The 27,951-nt window shown below is 29.1% G+C and overlaps 2 protein-coding genes across 2 annotated transcripts; both read right to left on the reverse strand.

Annotated features, from left to right (window-relative positions):
• Positions 1-3,790: 3,790 nt before the first annotated feature.
• On the reverse strand, positions 3,791-9,895 carry LOC100206482 (deoxyribose-phosphate aldolase). The gene is made up of 6 exons (XM_065814202.1): positions 9,528-9,895; positions 9,217-9,432; positions 8,936-9,121; positions 8,602-8,756; positions 4,108-4,295; positions 3,791-3,992 (listed from the first exon to the last, which is right to left on the reverse strand). Exons 1-6 carry the CDS (start codon positions 9,718-9,720, stop codon positions 3,959-3,961), a joined length of 972 nt encoding a protein of 323 aa, XP_065670274.1. The 5' UTR covers positions 9,721-9,895; the 3' UTR covers positions 3,791-3,958.
• Positions 9,896-10,481: 586 nt separating this feature from the next.
• Positions 10,482-11,162, reverse strand: LOC136088287 (uncharacterized). Its single transcript, XM_065811976.1, has one exon. It carries the CDS (start codon positions 11,160-11,162, stop codon positions 10,482-10,484), a length of 681 nt encoding a protein of 226 aa, XP_065668048.1.
• Between the last annotated feature and the right edge of the window lie 16,789 nt (positions 11,163-27,951).

Raw genomic sequence — 27,951 nt, forward strand, 5'->3', positions numbered from 1 at the left:
ATCCTGAACAAGAATCTTTGTTCTCATTAACATATCTAAAACGTATCGGTCTGCAGTACAAAGTTGATAAAGACTTCTTATGAAAAATTGTAAAAATTGAGTCTTAATAATGTCAAAAGACCTGCTGAAATCCCTGTTTTTTTAAATAATTATAAAGTTATAGATAAATACTTTAAAATTCCACAATTTGTACACAAGGATAGATTATTTCTAAATGTCACAGTTGTATCGAATTTGACTTTGAAGCATCCTAAAGGGTTTACAAAATTGATCAAGTGCATTATAAAATAAACATTCATTTCCATTAAAATATGCATGTTAATTGCAAATGATTTAAAAAGACCCTTTGTTTGACCTTTTTGCTAAACTCTGGCCCACTGTGTGACGCTTGTCACTCTTTATACTAATTTTTTTTAGTGGCACATGACAATCTAACAATAATGTTGTTTGAGAAATAAATGATTCAAAGTTAAAGTTAACATTGTTTTTATTGGTAACGTCATTCTTGTCAACTTTTAATAATTCAGATTTAAATGATTCTTTGTTATAATTTTTAAAGTTTCTGCGATATAAATTAAGACTGCGTGGTATAAATAGTTTGTTAAAATTTCAAAACTATTTAATGATAATAATATGTTCAGATCTTCAAAGTGCTTTTGTAAAGAGGATATGTTTAAATGGAAAAAGGACATAAAGTTTATGATGTCAAAGTTATGATAGCAAAATTTATTAGTGTCAAAATATTGGAAATCTACATCAAAAGACAAACAGTTTTTCTCATCAGAAACTGAAGCATGTGATGAAATAAATTTATTAAATTGAGTATAGATTTTATTCAATCCCGATGCCGGAAAGAGTTCAGTTGACTCATTATCAGAATTAGTTGACTCATTATCAAATTCATTATCAGATATACCAGTCAATCAAAAGAGACCTTTAGTACAACTTACACACAGCGGTTTGATTGTCTTAAATTTTACCCATGATTATAAAGCTTGCTGCATTTTTTATGACTCCAAAACAAACATACATCACATTGAATTGCACAGCAACTTATACTCCCCAAAAATTAGTAAAACTAAATGAATTAAAACTATTGAGAAAGATGAAAGAAGAAAGTTTGCCGAATTTAGAAGGAAGCTTAAAGTTGTTAAGTTTTAAAATAAAAAATAAAAAATAATAATGAAAATAATAACAAAAAATAATAACAATACAATATTATACAAAGTAATTATAATAGCAATAATTATAATAGTAATAATAATATTAATATCTGTCGTAAATTAAGTAGTATTTATGAACAAACTAATATAAAAAATATAGTTATAATGATAAAACAACAAGATAATAAGTAATATTATATCACTAACCAAAAATAAGAATATATAAATAGTAATTATTAATTAAATAAGAAAATAAAAATTAAAAAGAAAATTGTTTTAAAATTATATCTAATATAATAAATATATTATAAACGAAAACAAAAATATCATTTTAAAAAATCAAAGTAAAAATAATTAATAATATTAATAATATTTATAATAACAATAGTAATATATTAAAGAATATATACATATATATATATATATATATATATATATATATATATTATATATATATATATATATATATATATATATATATATATATATATATATAAATAAATAAATATATATATATATATATATATATATATATATATATATATATATATATATATATATATATATGTATGTATATAGAAATGCGTAATAGTAATGAATTAAAATAACACAGGTCAACAAAAAATTTTTTTTTTCTGGCGCCGAGTTGTAAAGATATTTGGGTTCAAACCTTTAGCATTTGGGGTAAAATCCAAAATATATTTAAAAAACTTATTTTTAAGAGTCTTTAGCGTTTTTTTACATAATTTTTTTGTCAATAAATTCTAAGGAAAAATATTAATGTTTTCTAAAATCTCTTTAAAAATACGCTTTTTTTGAGACCCAGGTTGACACACTTTTGAATAACTTTTTTTTCGACAATATTAGGGACTTTACCCCAAATACTAAAGATTTGAACCCAAATATCTTTACAACTTGGCGTGATGGTGAAAAATGAGTCGCATATTTGAAATCAAAATGAAAAATGCTATACAAAAAAAAAATTGTTTCCTCGGCACCAGAAAAAAATTTTTTTTTGTTGACCTGTGTAATTAAATAAGATAATCAAATTTTTCTTTTTTAATAGATAATTTTTATTTTTATTTTTTTCCTTTTTGATTGTTATTATTTATTTTGAATGATTTAAATCTTTTTTTCAAGTTCGAAATACTTTTGTTAACTCTATAACGTTTTTTCTATGCTTTTCTTGCTCGAAAGTTGTATTTGAATAGTTTAAAAGTACTTTTTCCTTTTCTTTTTTTAATTTATTTTCTATTTGTTTGTCAAGTTATTTATTTTACTTACTTTATTCAATTAAAATTAAATAAAATATTTTTTCTTTTACTGATCCTAACGGATCAGTAATAGAAACATAAATACATAACAATAATGTTCTGGTGAAAATCTTTAAAAAGTTCAAAAAAAAAAAAAAATGCAAACAAAATTTCTAATTATAAATACTGTATAGCTTGCCATAGGAACAACACGTATATATACTTGCTATAGGAACAACACGTAACAACTCCAGACACGGGCGATTAACAAAAGAAATGACAAATGTTAACGGCATTGACACTAAAATTAAAGTATAGAATAAAATATGTCAATACTTTTTATGTCATCGTCGACAAAATTATCAGAAATGCAGACTTATAGGGAGCTTATAGGGATTCGAGAACTTCATGTGCAGAAGTGTTAAGGATTGAAGTGTAGAGATTTGAGGATTTCATAGTGGTGCAGAAGTTTGAGTTTTTATGTTGCTTTTGGAGATTAGTCAAAGTAAAATTGTAGAGGAACATATATGTGACGCAATATACAATCATTTCACAACTGGAAATATTTCAAATTGAAACTGTTTTCAGTTGATTAATCGCAAAGAGGTTACTTATGTAAACAACTTTTATTAATTTGGCGTTCCTTACCGATGTTGCCCAAAAATTACTCGGTGTTTCCCAAGGATCCATTTTTGGAATAATAAAAACATCCCAACAGTTTTAAACTTATGAACATGAAATTAAAAATTTCTAACAAATTTAAATAGATGTTTTACATTAAAATAAAGAAGCTATTTAAATAAGAATACTTTAACTCTAATTGTATTTTTTTAGATTTCTTTTTTATTCATAACCATAGTAGCTATCAATTATTGCACAAGTACCAATATAAGGAAACTTTAAAATATTTAAAGCTCCCAAGTAATCAAATATGGAAAATGCAGAAGAGAATTCTAGATAAATAGAAGAGAAAAACTAGATATAATATTTTAAGCATGGGGGATCAATAGAAAATCACAAAAGGTAACTTGGATAAATGAAAAGTTACACAAAAATGAATTTTGGCAGATGTTATTAAAGATAACTCTTTTGAGCAGTGGGTATAGCGGTTGCTGCTCAATCGAATTGCTCTAAGATCTAAGGATTCATTTAAGTGGCTGCATGTCGAATATATACTTATATATATTTTTAAAGGCGCAAGACCTTGCGCCTTAAAAAAACTATAAATTAGAACAGTTGATTGTTAATATTCATACTTTGAGTCCTTCAAATGTTATTTAAGTAAGCAATCTCTTTTTACTCATTAGTAAATGTATTTACTCATTGACATAATAAATATAGTAATCAAGAACAAAAAAGTAAACAAAAAAAAAATCATTCAAATATTTTGATTTAATATAAAAAATATTACATTGATTATATATTAGAAAATTTGTAATACTATGTTATATAAAAAGAATCATATACTTTACTTATTAAAATATAATTTTATTATACAGAAAAACAATTGCGATCCATTGTCTTCATTAAGAAAAACTTTTATTAAGATATGGCAAACTCATGACCAGCTGCATATCTAATTTAAAAACAAAACAGATATAAAATTTAATTATTAACTTTAATAAAATTTAGTTATTAACTCAATAAAATTTAATTATTAACTTTAATAAAACAATCTTTTTACTAATTACCTTCCATATACATGATGATACAGTTGACGTTCAATATCAATCAGTAATGCACTTGCTCCAATTCGAAAAAGGGTCGGTTGTGTCCATTCATTGCCTAGTTCCTCTTTCATTAAAGATAGCCAAACAAGTGCATCTTTAGCAGAACGAATTCCACCAGCTGGTTTAAAACCAACTTTAAAACCAGTGCGCTGAAACAAAGAAAGCATATTTACTAATTACTCACTATGTCAAATTTTGTGTTCCCTGCTTGATATATATTATATATATATATATATATATATATATATATATATATATATATATATATATATATATATATATATATATATATATATATTTTTATATGTATGTATGTCTATATATATCTATATTTATATGCATATATGTAAGTATGTATATATGTATGCATATATCTATGTATGTATGTACATTCATACATACATACATACATGCATGCATGCATGCATGCATACATACATACATATATATCTGTACCTCAGAGGTATAAGACATCATCTCCATTTTGTCAATTTTACAGTACATACAACATTATGTCCAGATAATGTCGTATACCTCTGAATGGAAGTGGACATAGTGTTATATTCTTCATAAAAATATTGTATAATTTGTGATCAATTCTGTTGTATTTTTTGTACTGTGCAGAACATGTTGGAAAAGCTAGTGGAAAAAGAATTCTTTATCTGTTGGGGTACCCTCTCCAGATATTTTCTCCAAAAAAATCCAGTAAATTTTATGACAACTTCCAACCGGTGGGAAAGTTGTCATAAAATTTACTGGATTAACCGGAGTCATGTAATCAAAACGGTCATTGGTCATCCAAAATTTAATGTCCTCTGGGGAGTACAGTCAAGCTTAAATGCAGTGGTGGTATGCGTTATGCTGATAGCAGAAACTAAATACCAAATGTGTGCATCATAAGAGAGCTGGTTAACATTTGGAACAAGGCAGGGTTTGATGAATTTGATGACTTAAATTTTATCATCAGTGAACGGTCGATTAAGTAAGCAACTAAATATAAAAATCTCTTGTCATAAAAATTAAGTATTCTGTGAAACATTTATCTGTAGAATATATTTACATTTAAGTTTTCATGGTATATTTTAAAATGTTGACATTTTTTTAATATTGTAACTTTTATTTAGAAATAAAACCATTGCTCTGTATACCCAGTATATTAAGGTTTTAAAGATGAGAACCCTAGAGATGAGCTGAGAAACCATGAGCCAACACACTCAAGAGTTCTTAGGCAAAGCCAATGTTTTGTTTCCTATACACAAGGAAGACATTTTTAAGATAACTAGCCATGATCCTAGAGGGAGTAAAGAGGCTGTAAAGGAAGATTCTATTTTTTTGAAGAGATGTTTAAAAGGGGACATGAATAGTGGTTACTTGCAGCGTTGTTGAAATTAATATTGTTTATAAAAAAAAAGATGTTTATTTTGTTTACTCTTCTCGCAGGTGCTTAATACAAGAAAGGGAGACAATAAAAAGGTGGGTGGGAATTTTGGCCAATATCTAGTAACATCAAATTTTTGTCAAGATGCTTAATACACACGTGTGGAGAATTTTTTTGAAATTATATTTTCTAATATTTAAGGCTGGATTACAGTAAAAGTTTTTTAGTTATAAGATCCAGTTTCAGTGTAAACAAGTAAAAATTACTGAAAAGAGACAGGGGAGGTGGGTCAAATAAACTTGGGGTAGATGGGAAAATTTTTTGAAAATTAAAAAATATCTCCTAAGTATTAAGCCCCAGAGAATAAGTAAAAAGAGATTGATATTACTTTCTTAACAATCTTTTTTAACAAAGCATAATTTAAATTTCATTCGAAACTTTATAACTTTTTCATTAAACAAAAACTTAGCTGATTTTGTTCATTTCATAGCATTTAAAATACAATAAAGCTAGGTGTTTCATTAACAAGATATTAAATTTTTTTTTTTTTAAGAGTTTGATTAAGTCATGTATCATGATGTTTTGATTATTTTATTTTATTATTTCAAATGATGTTTTGATTATTTTATTTTATTATTTCAAATGTTTTGATTATTTATTTTATTATTTCAAATGCAGATAAAGAAAAAAAAAAAAAAATAGTAAATAAAATTTTTTTAACATCAAATTTAATTCTAAAAGAGTTGCAAGTACTTATCTTGAAAAGCTAATAAGAAAATTAATATTACAGTATAAAAGCAAGAACAAAAAAAACAACCTAAAATGCTAATTAATAAGTGAATTTGAATAACACAAAAAGGAATTTTACTTAAGCCACTTCCCCACAAAAAGATAAAAAATAGTTAATAAAAAGTAAAAAAAGTTACACATTTTTGCAAATTGCAATGATTTTGATAAAAAGTTTCCAAATGAAGTTAATAGTAAAAGAAAACCTGATAGGTTGTAACAGTGCATTCAACTTTGTTAAAATAATCATTTCCATAACATTCCATAACTTTTTCCTATTGATAGTAATTCATTTTCTCTTGTCAGCTTTATTTAAAACATAAAGATCACAAAATTTTGCATCATCTTTGCATGCATACATATTATATTTATGATTTTAATATGCACTTATTACTAGGGCCATCTTAACATTAGCAAGGGCCACCAGGCACTAGAACAGACAGGGCCTCTACCATGGGCACCCAAAAACATTTTTTGGGGAGGAGGGGTGAAGGAAAGATTAGTGGTGGGAATCAAAAATGTATATTCTGAAAAGCATGCAAAACAAAACTCATTTATTTAATCTAACTGCTATATAATACAAACACAACTTTTGCCCTTATTTAATTTTTTTGGTCAAGGGATTTAGAATAAAAAAAACATTCTGTTTTTTTTATTCTAAATCCCTTTTTCTTTCTGATTTTATTTAATCAACATTAAATAAAATCAGAAAGAAAAAGTTTTATTTATTAAATAAATTGTAACATTACTTATGTGTCACCCTATATATTTTTTACTCAGATAATTTTTTACTCTTTTCCCAAATCTAATCCTAATCCCTATTGTTTGTCTTGTTTCTGACTCTGTGTCGGTGCTCAGTTTCTCCTTGTTTTTCTTTAAGTGGTTAACTAAAACTTTTATATTGTACTTTTTCTACATCAGAATCACTTTTTCTTTCTATTACCTTATGGCTGAGTTTTGCAATTTTTTTTTTTATGGCCCATGGCCTGATGTCTTTTGACTCTCTGCTGAAAATTGTGTCACCTTTATAATCTACTGGATTAATCTCAGAAGGACATGAAAACCTTTTTTTATCTTCTTGTTGGTTTAAAAGCAAGCCTACACTCTCTGTAGCTGCTAATTTTAATGATAATCATTTCTTTTATCTTTTCCATAAGAACAATTCTTTTGGAGAACAAACCTTATTTTTTACAATTGCAGGATTTTAAAGCAAACACAGTATTGCCTGACTCATAAGTGGAAAAGCTTTAGATTACTAAATCTTGTAATTTATTTCAGTAGTTGAGTTTTGGAGACTTAAAGAAAATTTTTAACCGTATCATTAACAACATCATTAACAATACCATTTCAAAAGCAATTTAGCATTCCATCTCTTTTATATGGATTTGGTCTTATTATCTGTTCCAAGAATAAAAGAACTTTCCTTTAACGAATCTCTTGAATTTAATGACAATAATCTTCCTGTAATCCCATAGAAAAAGGGTCAGCCAGTCTTCTTACTATAAGATCTTTAATTAACAAACTTCTAATGTCTTATCTTGATTCCAACAACTTACTCTCTGATAATCAATACAAACTTTTATCCTCTAGTTTTACTGTTGACATGTTAACCATTAAAACAGAAAGGATTTATTGTGCATTAGAATGAGCCAAGAGCTATTGCTCTTGATATATCATAGGTTTTTGATAAACTCTATCCTGCTTGTCTTCTGCATCTAGAGAGAATTTCAAAGCTACTGAATTATTTTATTTTAAATGCAGTATTTTTATTTGCCTTGATGGACAACACTCTTTTATTCTAGTAACTTCTGGGTACCACAACGTTCCATCCTGGGTCCTGTGTTGTTCCATATTCATATTGTAAAGTGACTCTACTTGCTGTTAAAACAACTGCTTTTTTCCTCCAACATTGATGCTTTGGAAATCTCTCCTATTTTCGTGTTTTACTGACTCAGTCAACAGTTTTCTTGGTCTTAGAGTTAGGGCTCTTCTTTACTTTCTGTTAACTTCCAACTTAAATAATGATTGCTTGCAGGCTTGCTGTGAGTGATTTCATTTAAAAAACAAATAAAAAGTATTGAGTTTATTAATTACAAAATAACTTAAACACTTATTTATAAATTTTATTAAAAAATAACAAAATATTTAGATTATAATCTAAAGAACTTAGATTTTAAAAAATTACCACCTTATTAGTTTTGATTTCTAGAAAGAAAAAAAAAACATCTAAAAATGAAATAATACTGATACTCAAGTTAGCTTTTCTAACAAAAAAGTCTAAAACTAACTACCTCATGATACTCTCGTATACAACGCACCATAACTAAGGCTACTGGGAGTATTGCATTTACCCCTTCTTTACCAGTTGATGTTTTGATAAAATCTGAACCAGCCATCATAGATACCATGCTGGCCTTATATACATTTTCTAAAGATCCACATTCTCCTAAATATTTTGAAAATAGGTGAAACAAACATATTAATAGCATCATTAATGCATATTTTAAGACTTTCTTTTCTTTTTTTTTTTTTCTTTTTTGAATATGTTAACTTTATTATTTTAGAAATAATTGTATTACAAAAATAATGTATTATATGGTAAACCAAAAGATCTGACTCAAATACCTGTGGCTAAAATAGTCTTAAGATGAGCATCCCCACAAGCATCTCTCGAAGCCCTAACTTCATTGTAAACCTCTAACCAATCTCCTTTCATAACATGTGTTCTTGATAGCACAATATCTATTTCTTTTGCTCCATTGGCAACAGCATCTTTTATTTCCAATAGTCGAATATGCATTGGGGTTTGACCTTAAATTAAGAATGTCAAAACAAATAATCAAATGCTATTAGATTATATACATTATAATAAGATAGCAGTAAACCATAAAATATAAACATTTAACCTGCAGGAAAGCCAGAAGCAACAGATGCAATAGGTATATCTGATGCATTTGCATCATTTAAAGCTTTCTTTGCATCTAAAACCCTTGATGGATATACACATACAGCACCGCAAGTGATATTTAAATCTTTAACTCCTAACTTATCTAGTATATCGTAACGTATAGGATTTTTTGATTTGAAACAAAGTCTGCGAACATTTGAAGCTGAGTCGTCTCCTAAAAATAGTATTCGAATGTATTAACTCTGTGTAACATTAATTAAATTGACTTTATGAAGGCAACTTTTTAAATTATATAAAAAACTATTATACCAGCCAACGTTGTCAAATCTAAGCAGGATACAGCTCTTAAAAGCCACGCAGCTTGATAATCTTTTTTAATCGATCTCAGCTTTCCTAAAGTTTCTGCCCTAGTTTTTACACTAGGGAAATTAATTTTAACATCTGAAAACCAAGATGAATCAAAAGGAACTCCTGGATTGCGTTGCAATAAAGTGGCAGGCATTTAAAATCCAGTGTATACGCCAACAGTAGTTACAGCTCTGTCACTTTAGCTTTGGCTAAGAATAATTTTAGACTTAATTAGACAATAATTTTAGTACAAAATATTGACTAAGGTTTTGATCCGGGCTACAATTTAGACAAATTAGTCCGCGTTTATTTTCTTAGGTGTTCACGTTAAAAGATAAACGCGGATTATTTGTTCAAGTCATATGAAATATTTTAGGAGATAATCCTATATTTGTTTTATACATGAACATTAAAACTTGACGTAAGTTGATTAAATATATATATTTAATGCTCCAAGTATACGCAGAAGAGGCTCACAAGGTACAGTTCTATCAGCTCCAAAAGTTATTCTGCACCCGTGTTTCATCGACAAAAAAAATGCAATTTAATAGGTCTGTTGCTAAATTTAAATCATTAATGTACACTAGGGAACCCCAAAAGTTACGGCAGTTGGGAATATTTGTTTTTGTTCATACACTATAATTTGTTTTCTATCGGTCAAATAACTTTTGAACCAAAGTAAATTGTTATTTTGTACTCCATAGTGTTTAAGTTTCTTTATTAGTGTATTATAATTAACGGTATTGAAAGCTTTAACGGATCAATGAAAACTCCTAAGGTAAAGTAGTTACTATTGAATGCAATTGATATTTGATTTTTCAAAACATTGTTTTCAAAACAATGTTTTGAAAACATTGTTTTGATGTTGTACTCAAAACAATGTTTTCAAAAATAAAAAAATTTGATAAAATTTTTTTATTTTTGAAAACATTGTTTTGAGTACAACATGTCGTTTTCTGATAAGTGATTAAAAAACCTTTTGTACATTATTCTCTCAAATAATTTTGAAAAACAAGGTAAAATAGATATAGGCCTATAATTAGAGATATTTGAGTTATCTCCGGACTTAAATATTGGTGTGATTCGTGCAATTTTTAGCTTTTCAGAGACAATACCTCTTTTAAATGAAAGATTAAATATGTGAAATAACGAGGATTCTATTATATTAAAAACTGCTTTTACAACATTAACGTTAATTTTATCAAATCCAGCACTTTCGTTAGTTTTAAGGTAAAAAAAGGAGGTTTGCAATTCAATTAGTTTTAAATTAGGTTCATCCATAACTTTATCGTAATTTTTTAAATAAGATTCAAATAGTGTTGAATTCATAGGAATTTTTAATGCCAAATTCGGATCAGCATTAGTAAAGAAGCTGTTTAGTTTTTCAGCAATAATTGATTTATCATAAATTGTTTTTATCAATTGTTTTTTTTTTTGAATGTTACTTGCATAACTATTTTTTCCGATTATTTCTTTAATTTCACTCCATGTTTTTTTAGTGTTTCCGGTGGCTTTACTTAATAGCTTTGCATAATAAAGCTTTTTTGAGTTCCTTTTTGTTTTTTCAAATATATTTTTATAATTTTTATACGTCATTTCGTTTTTGTAAATCTTTTTTTTTTTCAAGTACTTATCATTTAACTTTTTTTTTTTTTTTGAAGATTTTAGTAACCCGTTAGACATCCATGGAGTTAAAACAGTTTTGGTTTTTACAAAAAAAATTTTTTCAGGAAATGCTTGATCATATTGCTTGCAGAATTGATTTAAAAGTAGATAATATGCGTTGTTAACGTCATGTGACTGCAATACCAGATTCCAATCAACGTTGTCTCTTAAAAGATTATGAAATTTTTTTTACCGAGTTTTAATTAAAATACTCTAATATAAAAAGTTATAAACAAAAACATTTTGTTTCAAAATGAGCTTGTAAAGAGCAAGACTTCATTCATAAAAAAATTCATATTGGATTTTGATTGAATTTGATTTAACTAATCAAAGACTTTGTTAACCCTTAATTTAGTTTAAACGCAATATCTAATTCGACTGGAATTTGTGAAAGTTACACAACAAATCTATAATTTAAACAAAAGGGTTAGGATATTGTGCTATTTGCTGTACAGTGTATTGCACTAAAAGCTGTTGCGAACTTAATCTTTATGAATTTACTTACAAAGAAACTGAAAATAATTCATTAAAAAAATAAAGTTCATTTTGTTTTGAATGCTGTCAAGTAATCGGTCCTTGTATCCCTTTATTGCAAGTGCCAATTTAGAATCCAAGACAAAACTTCCAAAAAAACTATATGTCCAGCTATTGAGACAGCATTTTTATAACTTTGACCAAAGCAACTTCCTATTTCACGCTAATCTGCTACTGGCTTGTTAACAATGTGAGTGGTAATCTTTGCTGCTGATTTCAAGTTTCTGTGATCAAATAACCAGAAGTTAATCAGATGATTTGGTTTCTTGGTTTTACCGGTTCCAATTTTAATTGAAGTGATAACGAAGCTCTTGAAATGCATACATTTATTCGAAAAATGTCTGATTTGTTTAGACAGATTTATTAAAGTTTTTGCGATGTGACTTCTGTTGCAATCACATTGCACGCCCAATAATTTTTAAAAACCTTTTCAAACAATGAGGAGATTTTTTTTCCAAATAAACGTCTTTGTTGATGTGCGTATTTTATTTTATCTTCATCTGAAAGACGGACTAGGAATATATAAAGCTGACATATTATAATTAATAGCCTTTAAGCCACTATATGTTGTATGGTTAAATATGAAACTGTCTTAGGTGCGGGAAGTTTTTTCAAGGTATGGTGAAATCAATGTCATTTCTGTGATTTATAGGCAAAAGTTCATCATTTTGAACCCCAGGCTAATTGATTTAAAATTTATCATATACCTAATATATACAGTATTAAACAAAACATTTGCAACCAACATCGAACAATGCTGAAAAGTAATCCTAATTTTACATGTCTTAAAAACGAAACGAACTATACTACCACAGCAAACAGTTCAGGAGTCTGGAGTCATAGCATGCCATGACATGAGAAATCAGCTGACAGGTGACAGCATACAGGCAGAATTTCGTTGACAAGCGCCATTTTACAGCGGACAAAACAAGTGCAACTTTTTTGGTTTGTTTCATTTTCTTAAGTCTGGTCTGTGTCAACGTCATGGAAGTTTTTTAATAATTAAAGGAAGTATCCAGAAGTTTCCAGAAGCATGCAGAAGCTTCCAGAAGTTTCCAGAAGAAGCATCTGGAAGCATCCAGTAGCATCCAGAAATATCCACAAACATTCAGAAGCATCCAGAAGCTTCCAGAAGCATCGAAAAGAAGCATTTAGAATCTTCCAGAACAGGTTCACACAGGTTCATTTTACTATATAAGAGACATGTAAATCGACATGTAATTCAGTTAGTATATGGAAGTCAATCAGTCAGTATTATCAAGACAGTTTATCGAAGTGAGTTTTATCAAAGTGTTTTATCGAAGAACATCAATACAAGAAGTGAAATACAACAAGTGTTTCAATACATCAATACAGTCCACATCCAACCAAGACGTTGTGTTCCACAGAGCATTATTGTATCATCACAAGGTAAATGTAACACGGTAAGCCTTGAGAAGCGTGATTATTTATTTTTATTATTTTTATGACTTCAAGTACAAAATTGGCTCCCGACAGTCTTGGATTGGAACTAAGAAAGAAAATTATTGGCGATTACGTAAGTGAAATGTCACAAAAAAGTATTTGCGATAAATATCGCGTGAAAAAATGGGCCGTATCAAGACTATGTTCCAAATATTGTTCTACCGGGAAGTTGGCAGCAGATAACGAAGGTGGAAGACTGCGTTCCACCACTTCTAGAGAGGATTCTATGATCGTCAGATCCGTCAAGAAGGATCCCTGGATATCATCAGTCGAGATACAAAAGAAATTAGAGCTGCCTGTATCGGACCGAACAATCAGACGACGTGCTGTTGAAGCCGGATTGTTTTCTCGACGCCCTGCAAAGAAACCGCTGATCTCACTGAAAAACCAGAAAAAAAGACTCCTGTTTGCTACATCTCATATTTCCTGGAATGTGCAGAAATGGCGAACTGTCCTGTTCAGTGATGAATCGAAGTTCAACATCATTAGGAGCGTTGGCATTTGCCGTATACGTCGACCGGCCGGAAAACGCCTCGATTTACGTTACTGCCATAAGACCGTGAAGCATGGTGGAGACAATGTAATGGTCTTGGGGTGTTTTTCTGCTAACGGTCTAGGTCATACCAATACATCGAAACGATGGAATAATGGACCGTTTCATGTATAAAAATATCCTGAAAGATGTTATGTTACCTCATGCTGAATGAATATGAATATGCCAATATAATGGGTTAAAATATGAATGGAATATGCCAATAAAATGGGTTTTTCAGCAAGACAACGATCCGAAACACACAGCAAAAGTAGTCAAGCAGTGGTTTCAAGACAACCACCTATCGGTGATGGATTGGCCGCCTCAATCTCCGGATCTCAACCCTATCGAGAACCTGTGGGAGATTGTCAACCGCAGAATTAATTGTGAAGGTGTTCGTAATAAGGATCAACTGTTTGAACAAATCCAAAAGGCCTGGGCAGCGATTCCACAAAGTTTCATTGATCACCTGATTGAATCTATGCCTCGAAGATGCAAGGCTGTGATCGACAACAAAGGATTCGCCACGAAATATTGATAGCGAAATACAGCTTGGTCAACATTTTATCGAGTTGCACTTGTTTTGTCCAGAAGGAAATCAACTTTTTTTTAATACTTTTCATTAATTTATTAATTTTCGTGTACAAATAATGAACTTTGTGATGAATAAAACTTGAAGAACTTTGTCTCTAAACAGTTACATAGTCATTTCTCTAAATTGAAAAAATGCAGCACTTTTATATAAAGAAACTAAATTAGCATTATTTGGTTGCACTCGTTTTGTCCGATACTATATATATATATATATATATATATTATATATATATATATATATATATATATATATATATATATATATATATATATATATATATATATATATATATATATATATATATATATATATATATATATATTATAACGTAAAATATAAAGCATAAATATACTACAATGCATTTTACCTTTTAAAATTTATCTGTTCAAAAAGCAACTATTTTTTGCATTCAAATTGCATTGCAAAACGCAATGTATTTGAATGCAATTTCCACCAATCAAGAATTGGAAAGTCTTTTTTGGCATCAGGGAGATATTCATACTGGCACATTTCGCTCAAAATAGGATTCAGTTCAGATGTTGGCTATTGTGTTTCAAGTCTGACGTTTAACTTGCGCTTCAGTTATGAATTAGGGGACAAATCTGCTGAAAGGACTCTGGCAACAGGTTGGCACTCAACATTATCCTTAACCTGTAAGGCTAACCATTCTTTTGTTGTTTGAAATTTTTTGCAGAGCTTCAAGTGAAGTCCCTTTAAAGCAGGATTTAAGTAGTTTGCTGCAGCACTCAATAAGATTCCAGTGTGACAAAGAGGAAATCTTTTCTCAATGCAGCTTTTCAAGTTTTTTCCATACAAGACACCGTAGCCATTTTTTCCATCCGTCTCAATAAATTAATCAATTTTGTCATGGATTAAATAAAGAGAATCGGTGACAGTGTTAATTGTTGGAATAGACTCAGCCAACCACGTTTCTGTAGCTTCTTTAAGTGGTGCCAAAATTTCTACTGCTCCCTCTATTGATTTCCACTGTAATGCGTTGATGGTCTTTGAAGAAAAAATATCTTCATTTGCACATAAGCTGATAATTGCACTATTTAGATGTAGGACAGAAGCCATGCAATCCAGTTCACTATTCCATCTTGTGTCAACAGATTGGCGTAACTGTCTAAAATTGATTCCTTCAGCGTCTGATTCTGATTCAAGCAACTCAGCTGCAACTGTTGACTGGTGAGTTAAAGAAGCCAAATCTTTGCATGTTTGCAACGCATCATCCATTCCAGCAATCATTCCAAATGAGTCTCGAACTGCACATTGCAAAATATGATTGTTGCACAAGTATTGGTCAAGGCGCTTTGACAATTTGACTGCAAGTTTCATGTTTCTTGCCTGGTCGTTCACGCAGTACATTGGCAAATCAGCAGGCAAATTTAGTTCTTCTAAGAAAGAATCCAGCTTTCCTTCAATTAAGATACCTGTGTGTCTGCCTGGGAACTGTTGGACATGGGGTGTCCAGTGATGTAGTCTTCAATTTTCGTCAATAGCATGAAAAGTCCAAGAGATGTAGCTGTCCTGAGCTCTAGAAGTCCAAAGGTCAGAAGTAAATGCAGCACTTTTTAGATTTGGCGTAATCTCCGTTATCACGCTCTTCATTCCAGCTTGAACTTTTCTTGACCGAATTTAAAGCTTTCTTGAATATGTTGTTCTGTGATAAAGGTTCAGTTTAGGGTTTGCAATGCCAAACAATTTCTTGAAACCTCTTCCTTCGACTGCTGAAAAGGATGCCAGATCAGTGCAAAAGTAATCCAGCATTGCAGAGTCAAACTGTTTTTAAATGGAATTGTCTTAGTCATATTTGGACTTTGTTTCAAGCATTTCGACCATGGTTCGTTATTTCTTCTTAGGAGGAGGAAGAAGAGAGTCGTCAGTTTTTTCAGAATATTCAACGTAATCTTGGCTGTGTTTTTTTTCGAGGTGACGATGAAGTCCGCTTGTGTTTCCATCTTTTGTTTTCAAAGATTTTTTGCACGCCTTGCATTCAGCACGGTCACTTGGTTTTTGAAAATATCTCCAGACTTTGTTTTTTCTTGGTGACATTTTTGATTGTTGAAATGAGGCAAGAATATTTCTTTTCAATATGAACTATATATGTCAAGTTGAATTCCACTGGTAAACTAATGAAATTAAGTCGAAAGTGCACCATTTTATACAAAAAGTTTTTGTATTTAATATCTAATTAAAAATATTTAAAATCTAATTAAAATTTTTTAATTAGATTTTTTTTTTTAAATTTAATTTGTTTTTGTCAAAAATAAATTAAATTTTTAATTAGATTTATTAAAATCGCGGAGTCAAAATATTAATTAATTAAAAAAACAAATTATTAAGCATTTTGTAAATTATAATAATTTTTAATTTGGAAAATAATATAATATTTAAGTCTCGTTCTACTTCTCGCGAGAATTTTCTATTTCTCGTTTCTCACGAGAAGTCCCATTTCTCACGAGAAGCGAGAACGAGACGAGATCTCGCTCATGGTTAGCTAAATTCATAAAAGCATATAAAACATTTAAGTTTTTTCAAATAAACCATTTTAAATTTAAATTTTTACATAAATGTTATCGAACAAAAGTTAGAATGAATTTTTAAAAAAATAAGGTGATCTAATAATAATAAATGTAATAATAATAACAGTGATCTAATAATTTTAAAAAAATAAGGTGATATATACTACCCTAATTTTTATAAGCCTCAAGTTAAATAAAAATTCGAAGATCAATGAGACATTTCGTATATTTCTTAATATAAGTTAGATCAGGGACGTGGTGGCACCTGAAAAGCAGGTACGAATTTCCAGAAGAGGGGCCCGGTGAAGTACTTTTAACGAGAAACAAATAAGCGTTCAAGGAAAATTATATTTATACTAAAAAAAGTTTTTTATGGATACAACATATTACGTAACTCATTTGTATCAGCATAGTTTTTTATTATGTCTGAATGCGTCAAATTCCACATTTTCTTATGTTCCACTGACAAGAGAACACGATCCCCAACACGCTTTAATGTCAACCGATTTGATAGACGAGTTTTGACAAGCTTCAGTTAGCTGAAAACTCTCTCACACTCTGCTGAATTTGTTGGAGTTGTACTGAATATCTTGTATAGAACTGCAACAGAGGGGAATACAGCATCTAACATAGTCTTCAGCATAAAATTGTAAATGGTGAGGAAAGAAGGCAAAGTTTTGTTATCATTCTCAGCAGCCTTTCTGTAGACCTCCATAAAACCAACCATTTCAGCACCAAATTTATTTAAACTGATACCAATTTTGAATTTTTCAAGCACTGATTGAATTTTTGCTTGTGAATTAGAGTAATGAAAATTATGACTAATATTCTTCAATAAAAAGATGTCTATGCTTTCTAAAAATGTGCTGTGAAAAAAAATCCTGTGAAGAAAATTTGTCAACAAGTACTGTAGTTGCTGAATCCACTACAGTGTAAAACACTTCTGCTAGCCACTGATCTTTTACCTGAGTAAGCCGCTCATCGTTTCATCAAAATCCAGTTGTTTCTTTCTGCGAGTCCTTTTCTCAACAAATGTTTGCTGTTCAAGCTGAGCTTTAGTTGAAATTTTAACAGCAGATATAATAACATTTTGACCAGTACTGTCTCTTAGTACTTGAAGCTTTTTTAGTGATACATCAACAGACATTATAGCAATGGAAAAATCAAGTGTTTCTCCTTAAAGAATTTTATAAAATGAAAAGCAAAAATTTCTTTGAAGAGACATAAAGTCACAATTGTTTCATATGACTGAAATCGGGCTAAAAGACCTTGTGCTTCACTTCGAATATTCATTTTAAATTCTATATCATTTGAAATTTGTTCAAGGCCATCGATTAGTGCAGGGTATAGTGTCAGCAGTCGGTCTGTAGCATTTTGTAAGGAACTGAAACGAACACTGTGGGTAGCAACCAGTTCAAGAGACTGATTCGCATCCTCAAGAAGAGATTTGCACTTCTTAAATATATTATTTCGTTTCCTTGACTTTCTGTATAGAAAAGTCTTTAATTTCTGCACATCGCCAGGCTTGCTTTCTGTTCCAAAAAGGTTAAGAGAAACAACAGAAGAATTTGCACAAGCTTTCATAACCAGATTTGTTCAATGAGATCCACAATAAATATTTATTGCAATGGGAGAACACTGCTTCGAGTGTGTTGCAACTCCTTTGTTTATTCCTTGCATATTGCTTGCACCATCAAAAGACATACCTACACACTTTTGAATATCTACGTTATTTGATTTGAGTTCATATTTGATTTTTTCACTTATTCATTCACCAGTAGTTGTTTCAGTTTCAACCATTGAAATCAGATGTTCCTTTAAACGGCCTCTTCTGCAGCAAGCGTAACATAACGTAATACAATAGAAGTTTGCTCACAGAGTGTAATATCATTGGTGCCATCTGCTGATGGTGAAAAGAATACTGAGTTATTTACCTCTTCTAAAATATCCTTCTTGACTATCTGTGTCATAGTATGAATTAGCCTGTTTTGTGTATAATTAGAAAGTTCCGTAATTCTTGCACCCCTTCCAGCAGATTGTTTTTGAGTACTGCAAATGTTTGAAAGTTTTTCATTCAGCACCTCATCATACTAAGTAAATATAACAAATTTATAAATTTACCTACACCACATTAAAAGGATTCACTTTTTTCAGAGTCATTGTAAAAGTCAACTTCCTCATTTCCACGTTAAGAAATACGCTCTGCGATTAATTACCGAATAGCATCATTAACTCGTATTAGGTATTGATGTAGTTTCTTTTCTCCTCTTCTTTATATTTTTTGTTCAGATGTCTCATAGTTTCAATATTTAATATTTTATCAATTGTGGAGTCTGATAATGCATGAACTATAGCTTCAGCAGCATTTCGATGTTTTTTCTGGGTGCAATGCTTTCTTATAGTGTGGCTTAAGTTTGACCAATTATAAAACCCACCACATAAAGCATAAAAAAAACAATGCAAAAATTTTTTTCTAGTGATAGAGAGAGCCATGACCTTTTCTGCACAATATCAATGTCATTAACTTTAACTGATTCAGTGTAATACTTAGATAACCTTGAATGTTTTGTTGGCTGATTTGGCCCTAATACAATAAATTGCTTTTTATCAATCATCTTTGGATTTGACTTTTTATCAATCATCTTTGGCTTCTGATAATCTTTTCTGATAAAGTTAGGTCCGCCGCTGCAGTTACACGCACTTCATAATTACCCATTTCTACAGTCACTCTCTCAGTTTCAGTAATATTTTGGTCTCTGAATGTTTCTGAATATTGTAGTTCTGCTCTTTTATCTGCTGAAATTATGACATCCTGACTATTGTCTGTTTCTTGTACAGATGATTGGTCACTAATCTCTTAATCTCTTGTTATTGGCTCTGTTTCAATAATAGGCTTACTTGTGATATTCACAATGGATGTTGATGTTAATTCTACATTCTCTGTTGCTGTAAAGGATGTCCCAGCTTTTCTCTGTTTTTATGGCACTTGCATTGACGCGAAACCTGCCGTTAACTTTAATTGTTTTTGGATCATTACCAGCTACTTTCAATTCATGTTGTTGTTTTTGAGATTTTTTTTCAGCACCAGATTTGTATTTCCATTTTGCCTCTTTCTTTTTTTTTTCCTTTATTTCACCTGAAACATAAATATATATAAAATTAAAAATATGTCCTATGATAGAAACCAGAGCATTGGTTTCTTTCGTTTGAGTTTTAACTACTATTAGTCCATAGAACCTATAAATAGTAGTACTATTTATAAATTCATGGACCAATAGGGAGTGGACTGGAGCATATTGAGTAGTAGTGAATAAAAGTAATAACAAAAATTCATTAAACACTTAATTTTATTTATCAAACATATATTAACCATATTTATTAATGCAAAGTAAATGAATTCATGCATTTTATTTATTTATTGTTTTGAACTTTCCGATAACAATTTTCTCTTTTTTCTGTTGATGGGATGGGTAATTTCATCAGAAAAAGAGGAGAACATGGCTTAATCGTTCGTCACTACAATGCTTGTTTTCGGTATTCTTTTCGTTTAGCAATACGTCTGCGTCTACCTTCTTCTGTTTCAGCCGCCCTTGCCTTAACATATCGTTCTCTTCGTTTTTTTAGCCAAGATGCTCGTTATTCAGCTGATTCTTTTGCTCTAGCTCGAAATTTCCGTTCTCTTTCTTGAGCAAGAACTGCTAATCGATTAATTTCAGTTTTCAGTTTTCGTTTTTATATTTAGCTTTCTTCGTTATATTTCTATGTTATTAAGATTTTTTTTTTTTTACTTATTTACTTTAAAAACTTTAATTATTACTTTCAATTACTATTTATAAGTAAAGTATTAAAGCATTACTTACTTTTTTACTGTATAAAATATATTAATTCCAGGTCAACAACGTCGTTGTTTATTATTATTCAACAGTGATTTTATTTATTTACGCTAAACAATGTTTGTTGTTTTTTGTTTGTTTTAATTACTTTTCTTAACAATTTTCTTTATTTACGCCAAACTAAAGTTTAGCGTATTTCTTTTATTATTACTACGGACCTAGTGTTTGTTTTGCGTAGACAACAAACAAACAAACAAACAAATCAACCGATGTGAAAGCAAGTTAAGTAAAATGTTGTAAAAAATGCCCTAGTAGAAACTTATAGAACTAGAATAGTTTTTTCTCTTTGAAGATTGGGGGCCCAGTTTCCTGAGCCAGAATCAGGGCCCAGTACAAGTTCTCGTACCCTTGTACTGGGCCACCACGTCCCTGAGTTAGATTATATTTTATGCATTCCATATATTTTTATTTGATAAGTCTTTTATCATTAATGTTGCATTACGTATTGATTTTTAAATGAAAATTCTCTTCTTCGTTTTTCAAAAAAAGATGATTGTTGAAAACTGTAAATTAATTAATCAATCAATTGAAAACTGTATTTAGTATTTAGAAGGTATTTTTTCAACAAGTTAAACAAATCTAGCTAATCTAGAAGGTAATCAAAAATCAGTTGCAAAATTCCGCGACAATTTACCACTGACTGCGAACAAAAAAACATGAATTTGAATAAAAAGTTGTATAATTCGGAAATATGCATAACGCACTTTTTCACTATGTTCAAAACATCTAATTTTATAAAAATTTATTACTTAATCTTGTAAATCTGTTGTTAAAAAATGTATTAGGTAGAATTTACTCTTACGTAGATTGATATTATTTATACTACCTAAAACGCGTTTTTTCCATGCTTTATATAAGGTTACTTTCTATATATATATATATATATATATATATATATATATATATATATATATATATTATATATATATATATATATATATATATATATATATATATATATATATATATATATATATATATATATATATATATATATATATATATATATATATATATATATATATATATATATATATATATATATATATATATATATATATATATATATATATATATATATATATATATATATATATATATATATATATATATATATATATATATATATATATATATATATATATATATATATATATATATATATATATATGTTTGTGTGCCACAAAATTTGAAATCAATTTTTGAAAGCTTTTTTCTCAACCAATTTTGCTCAAATTTTGCACACTTAATCATTTTCGATGACAATACAAGGAAATGGAAAAATTTGACCAAAAAAAGTTAATTAAGTTAACAAAAATTTAATTTGTATTTTCCCATACATTTTATGTATATGATATAAACTGCGTATACGTCACAAAAATAATTGATTTGCAAATTATTTGCAGTTTCGAAGACATTAAAACGCAGCGATTAAAAACCTATTGTTTTAAGTTATTAAGTAATAAGTCTTAAGTTATTAAGTTAAAAAACAAAAATTTAGTAAAAACAGTAATTTTTAAATTTAAAAAAAAAAAAAACAGTAATTTTTCCTTCTACAAAAGATAACAAAAAAAGAATTTCTAGGCCCAACAGAATTCTGCTTGCATAAAGCATGGATTTGAAAAAAGAATTTTTTTTTGATTTACTAGTTACTTTGTAAATTCTATTTGACACGTGTCTTTCTTAGCCAATGAAACGGACTTTCGGTAGGATAAGAAAATATTTTTCGGCTACTGACAGTCGGGAGGATTTCAAAATTTCTTATTCTACCGAAAGCGCGTTTTTTAGTTGATTTTGACACGTGACACTCTTAGCCAATAAAACGAACTTTCGGTAGGATAAGAATTTATATTTGCCTACCGACTTTCGGTACGCTATCCACGGCGATATATACAGTCGTGTGACAATTTATTATGGCCACCTATGAGTTTTGATTATTTTGATGTTTAATCTTATTTTTTTCAGATATAGAGTAAAAATTTTTTATTAAAAAGTAATCTTTTGTTCAAAATAAGGTTTTAACTCATAAAGTCAGTGCTTTTTTTTTGCTAGTGGCAACACGGTCACTTTTGACAGCCATTTTGTATGATGTGGTCGTAATTATAATCTTTTCGCTGTACATTTGTTGAGATTTATTACCAGAGTTTTGAATTCGTTTATTAGGTTATCTTTAAAATATTTATTCAAGTCAGTAAAAATATTGTTTCTTAAATATTTCTCTATATTTAAAGTAAAAATAATTGTATTTGATTTGATATTTTCAAAGTTATGAGTACCAAAGCTAACTCTAAACTGTAGTACTGAAATGTGATATTTTATTTTAGTTATGGGGGACAAAAGGACTTGTTACCACAAAAAACTGCTGAAATCAGGGCACTTTTAATAAATACTAATATTTCTCAACGAGAAATTGCCAGAAAATGTGGTATTTCGCGGGTTTTTGTATAAAATATACACACAAAAATGGCTAATATGGAGAACTTGACGCCAAAAAGGGTTGGCAAATGTCGAAAGAAGAGAATCCTAACATCATGCAGGGAAAGAATACTAATATTATTCTAGAAAATAGACAGGCTACCAACATTGAAATAACTAAAAAGCTGGACCAACCTGGAGTTAAAATGTCAAAGAGAACGGTTCAACGTAACCTGCACGATCTCGGTTACGTTTCACGTTGTCCTGCTAAGAAGCCTAAACTGACACCAATAATAATGCAAAATAGGTTGAAGTAGCCAAGAAAGTACAGGAATTTAACAGAATGGTAAAATTAATTTAAATGATTTTAAATTATCCACTTTCTTACATCAAACTTTAAAAATTCACTTAACAATCCTTGAATTATATTTTAAGGTATGCTTTAGCGACGAGAGTACTTTCCTAGCATTAACAAAGAAGGCTCAATACGTAAAAGATATAAAGGGGGGGGGGGGGGAATACTTATTGGACTGCATCATTCAAACTGTTAAACACCCCACCTCTGTGATGATCTGGTCAGTGATATGCGGAAGGGGAATGGGAAGGCTCTATATTGTCGAGGGAATAATGAATCAGTTACAATATAAAAAAGTCCGGGAACAAAGATTGTTGCCACAATTAGCAGAATAGTTTGATCTATGTGAAAAAAAAACCTTCGTGCAGAACGGGGCATCATGTCACACAGCTAAATTAATTACAAAATATCTATCAAAACAGAATATCCCATTACTTGATTGACCAGGAAAATACTCCTGACCGAAATCCTTTAGAAAATGTTTAGGGGCTCCTAAAGAAGCAAATATCTAAAGAAAATATTAAAAATAAAGTGTGTTTAATAGAAAGAATTATTCATCGCTGGAACCATAAAAAATTTTTGAAGGAAATGACTGAAAAATGCATCAAAAGCATGCCAAAAAGGTTCTTGTAATTATAGAGGCAAAAGGGGCAATCACCAAATATTGACCTTGAATATATTAGTAGTACTTTTTAAATAATAAAATTTATTACCAACTTGTTAAATGCTTTTTATTTGTCAATATAATACCCAATTTTTAAATAAAAATTGCTTTTGAGTACATAAATCACAAAAAAAATTAAAATAATAGACTTTGAAACTTGAGAATGTAAAAAGTTGTGGGTGGCCATAATAAATTGTCACACGACTGTATATATATATATATATATATATATATATATATATGTATATATATATATATATATATATATATATATATATATATATATATATATATATATATATATATATATATATATATATATATGTATATATATATATACGCACACATACATACACACAAACACACATTTACATATGCATACATACGTACATATAAATATGCATAAGTGCAGATGTACTTGTAAACACACACTCATACATCCCTACATATATACATTTTCAAATTTAACTTTTATAGAAACAGAATCAACAATCTACTAAAAATTAGTAAAAAATCTTATTACACAACCTATTTTAGTAAAAACTTAAACAATATTAAGAATACTTGGAAAGGGATAAAAGAAATCATTAATATAAAACCTTCCTACTATAGTTCAACTCTCAAACTTAAATTGAAAGAAAATATTATCACAGATCAAACTACTGTATTGAATATATTAAGCAACTTTTGTGTTACTATTCAAAACAAACTTCAAAACAAAAACATACCTTCAACATCCAAATTTACTGACTATATCAACTCTTCGAATTCTAATACGTTCTTTATTGATCCTGTCACAGAGAATGAAATCTCTAATCTTATAAAAACCACTCTTAAAACTGGAAAAAGCTTTTATCCTAACAGCCTTCTTACATTCTTTCTTAAACTTATTCCAGACATAATTCCTAAACCTCTTAGTATTATTATAAATAACTCATTTCAAAACGGTTTATTCCCAGATGCTTTCAAAGTTGCTAAAGTCATTCCAATATTTAAGAAAGGTTCTACAATGGATATATCTAACTACCGACTAACTCTAACTATCGACCTATCTCTCTTCTTTCAAACCTAAGCAAACTAGGCTCTATGCATTTTTGAATAAATTTAAATGCCTTTACAAACACCAGTATGGGTTTCGTGCTAATCATTCCACGACTCCCTCACTTGTTAAAATTACTGAGTCAGTTAGAAAAGCTCATGATAATAAAAACTTTGCATGCGGCGTCCTTGTAGATCTACAAAAAGCTTTTGATACAGTAGATCATTCTATCCTACTCAAGAAATTAGAATATTATGGAGTCAGAGGAATACCTCTTAAATGGTTTACTTCCTATCTTCACAACAGATCTCAGTTTGTCTCAGTCGTTGACTCAAAATCTACTCAATTAAAATGTTCCAACGGTGTTCCTTAAAGCTCAGTATTAGGACACTAATTTTTTCTCTCTATATTAATGACCTTAATAACTCAATTAGGTGTGCAACTCCTTATCACTTTGCTGATGATACTAACTTGCTCATTATCAACAATTCTTTAAAAAAAATTAACAAATACATTAATCATGATCTTGCCAATTTATTTCAGTGGGTTCGCTCAAGTAAGCTTTCCCTCAACTGTAACAAAACTGAACTGGTCATATTCAAATCTAAAAAAACAAAAATCAATAAAAATTTAAACTTTAGATTAAGTGGCCAGAAAATTATTCCTGTAAACTCAATCAAATATCTTGGAATTATAATTGATTCCAACCTATCGTTTGTATCCTACCTCAAAGACTTAGCCATAAAATTGAGCAGATCAAATGGAATGCTGGCTATAGTTCGCCATTATGTCAATCTGAAAACATTATTAAATACACATCATGCCATTTTTGGCTTGCATATACGATATGCTTGTCAAGTATGGGGACAATCTCAACAGCAAGAAGTTTTAAGGATATCTCATCTTCAAAACAAAGCTTTAAAAATAATACATTTTCAGAATTACAAATCCAATCCTAATGTGCTTTATCTTACTTCTAAGATCCTTAAACTATGTGACCCTGTTCAATTCTTGAATTGCCAGTTTGTCTGGAACTAACAACACAAAAACCTACCTCTTACCTTCAACAATTTTTTCCCAAAAAATTATTACTGATATAAAAACGAAACAAGTATAAATGTGAAAGTAACTTGTTTATTAAGTTTCCCGCCTCTGTTTGTTAATTGTTTACGCATTTTGAATTGAATAAATTATTTTTTCAAGATGGCCGAGTATTTCAAAAGTCTGTCCCGAGTATTTCAAAAAATGTTACTTAATACAGAAAACAGTTTTTTGAATGAGGCTAAAAGTTATGATTATTTATGCAAAAATAACTTTTGAAGAAAAATTAACACTACCATAGTTTATCTGAATCTAACGTGATATTATTGTTTAAGATTTAGGTGTGGTATTAAAAATAATAACTTAAATTTTCATGAAAAAAATCGTTTTTCATGGATAATTTTCCCAATTAATGTCTGATTATAAATGTCAAGTTACAATCATTGAAAACAAACACCAATACGTGCTTTTATGAAAAAATCAAATCTATACGATTATCTATAGCCAAGCCCCAAGGTACTTTGTGTTGAAAATTACATCTTTTCTAAATAAAACTACGCTTGAAGATTTGATATAGTTGCATTACTTTTACCAGATTATAATAGTGGTTAAAATAATCTCTCCATACATACCAAATAAGTCATACTTTTTGATGAAAAAACTTACATATACTGAGCATTGAGTTAGTCACATCAAAAAGTTTCATTTACAAAAAAAAAAATTATAATTTAAAATTAATTGAAATTACCCAGTAAACAGGTAAAAAAAAAAACAATCGCGATTTACTCGGGTAACGTTATTACCGTTACCCGAGTGATTTGAATAATCTCATTACAGTGTTTCTTACCTGGGTAAGAAACATTATAATGAGCTAATTCTTTTTTCTTTTTTTGCTTTCAGATATAAAGAGAAAATTTAGGTCTTTGTGGTATTTATTGTGATTTTGTTTGCATGTGACCACTGAAATAAAAAGTCATAATAAAGATACTTATTCAGTTTTTTAAGGAATTTTTAACAAAAGATTGTTAACATCAGCAAAATATTAGATTCTACAGTTTTTTACAGATGTATTGAGATGGTTTACATATACAAGAAATAAAAGAGATCCGAGAATTGAGTCCTGAGTTTTTGCATAGTGCTAAAATTGTCTTAAAAAAACGATGGAGAAAGAATGAAGAGACATTTCCTTATATAGATTTCCTTATTTAGAAATTATACATTTTTACCTGTTCTTAATTGTTAAATAATTCTTTAAATTCAATTAGAAATTTTTCCTGATAGACAACCTTTAAAAACAAAATAAATAAATTTACCTAAAATCACAGAAATATGTCAACAGTATTTTATTAAGATAAAAACTAGTCACGTCACAAACTGCATACTGAAGCAAAATAATCGATAGTATAAAGAATAAACTTTATTCAGATCCAAAACATGTTTTATGAAAGCATAAAAGACAATTATCCATTAAAAAATAATAAGTGCAAAATGTTTACAATGTAAAAAAATAAACAAAAAGAAAACTATAAATCACAATTAAAAAACACTTGGAAAAAATAACCAACAATTTATAAAAAAAATTCACAATATTTAAATATCATAAATATAGAAACTCTTTATTTGCAGACACAAAATAAATATACACACAAATATATATATATAT

The sequence above is a fragment of the Hydra vulgaris genome, chromosome 12 (assembly GCF_038396675.1).
Source record: "Hydra vulgaris chromosome 12, alternate assembly HydraT2T_AEP".
Classification (NCBI taxonomy): Eukaryota; Metazoa; Cnidaria; class Hydrozoa; order Anthoathecata; family Hydridae; genus Hydra; species Hydra vulgaris.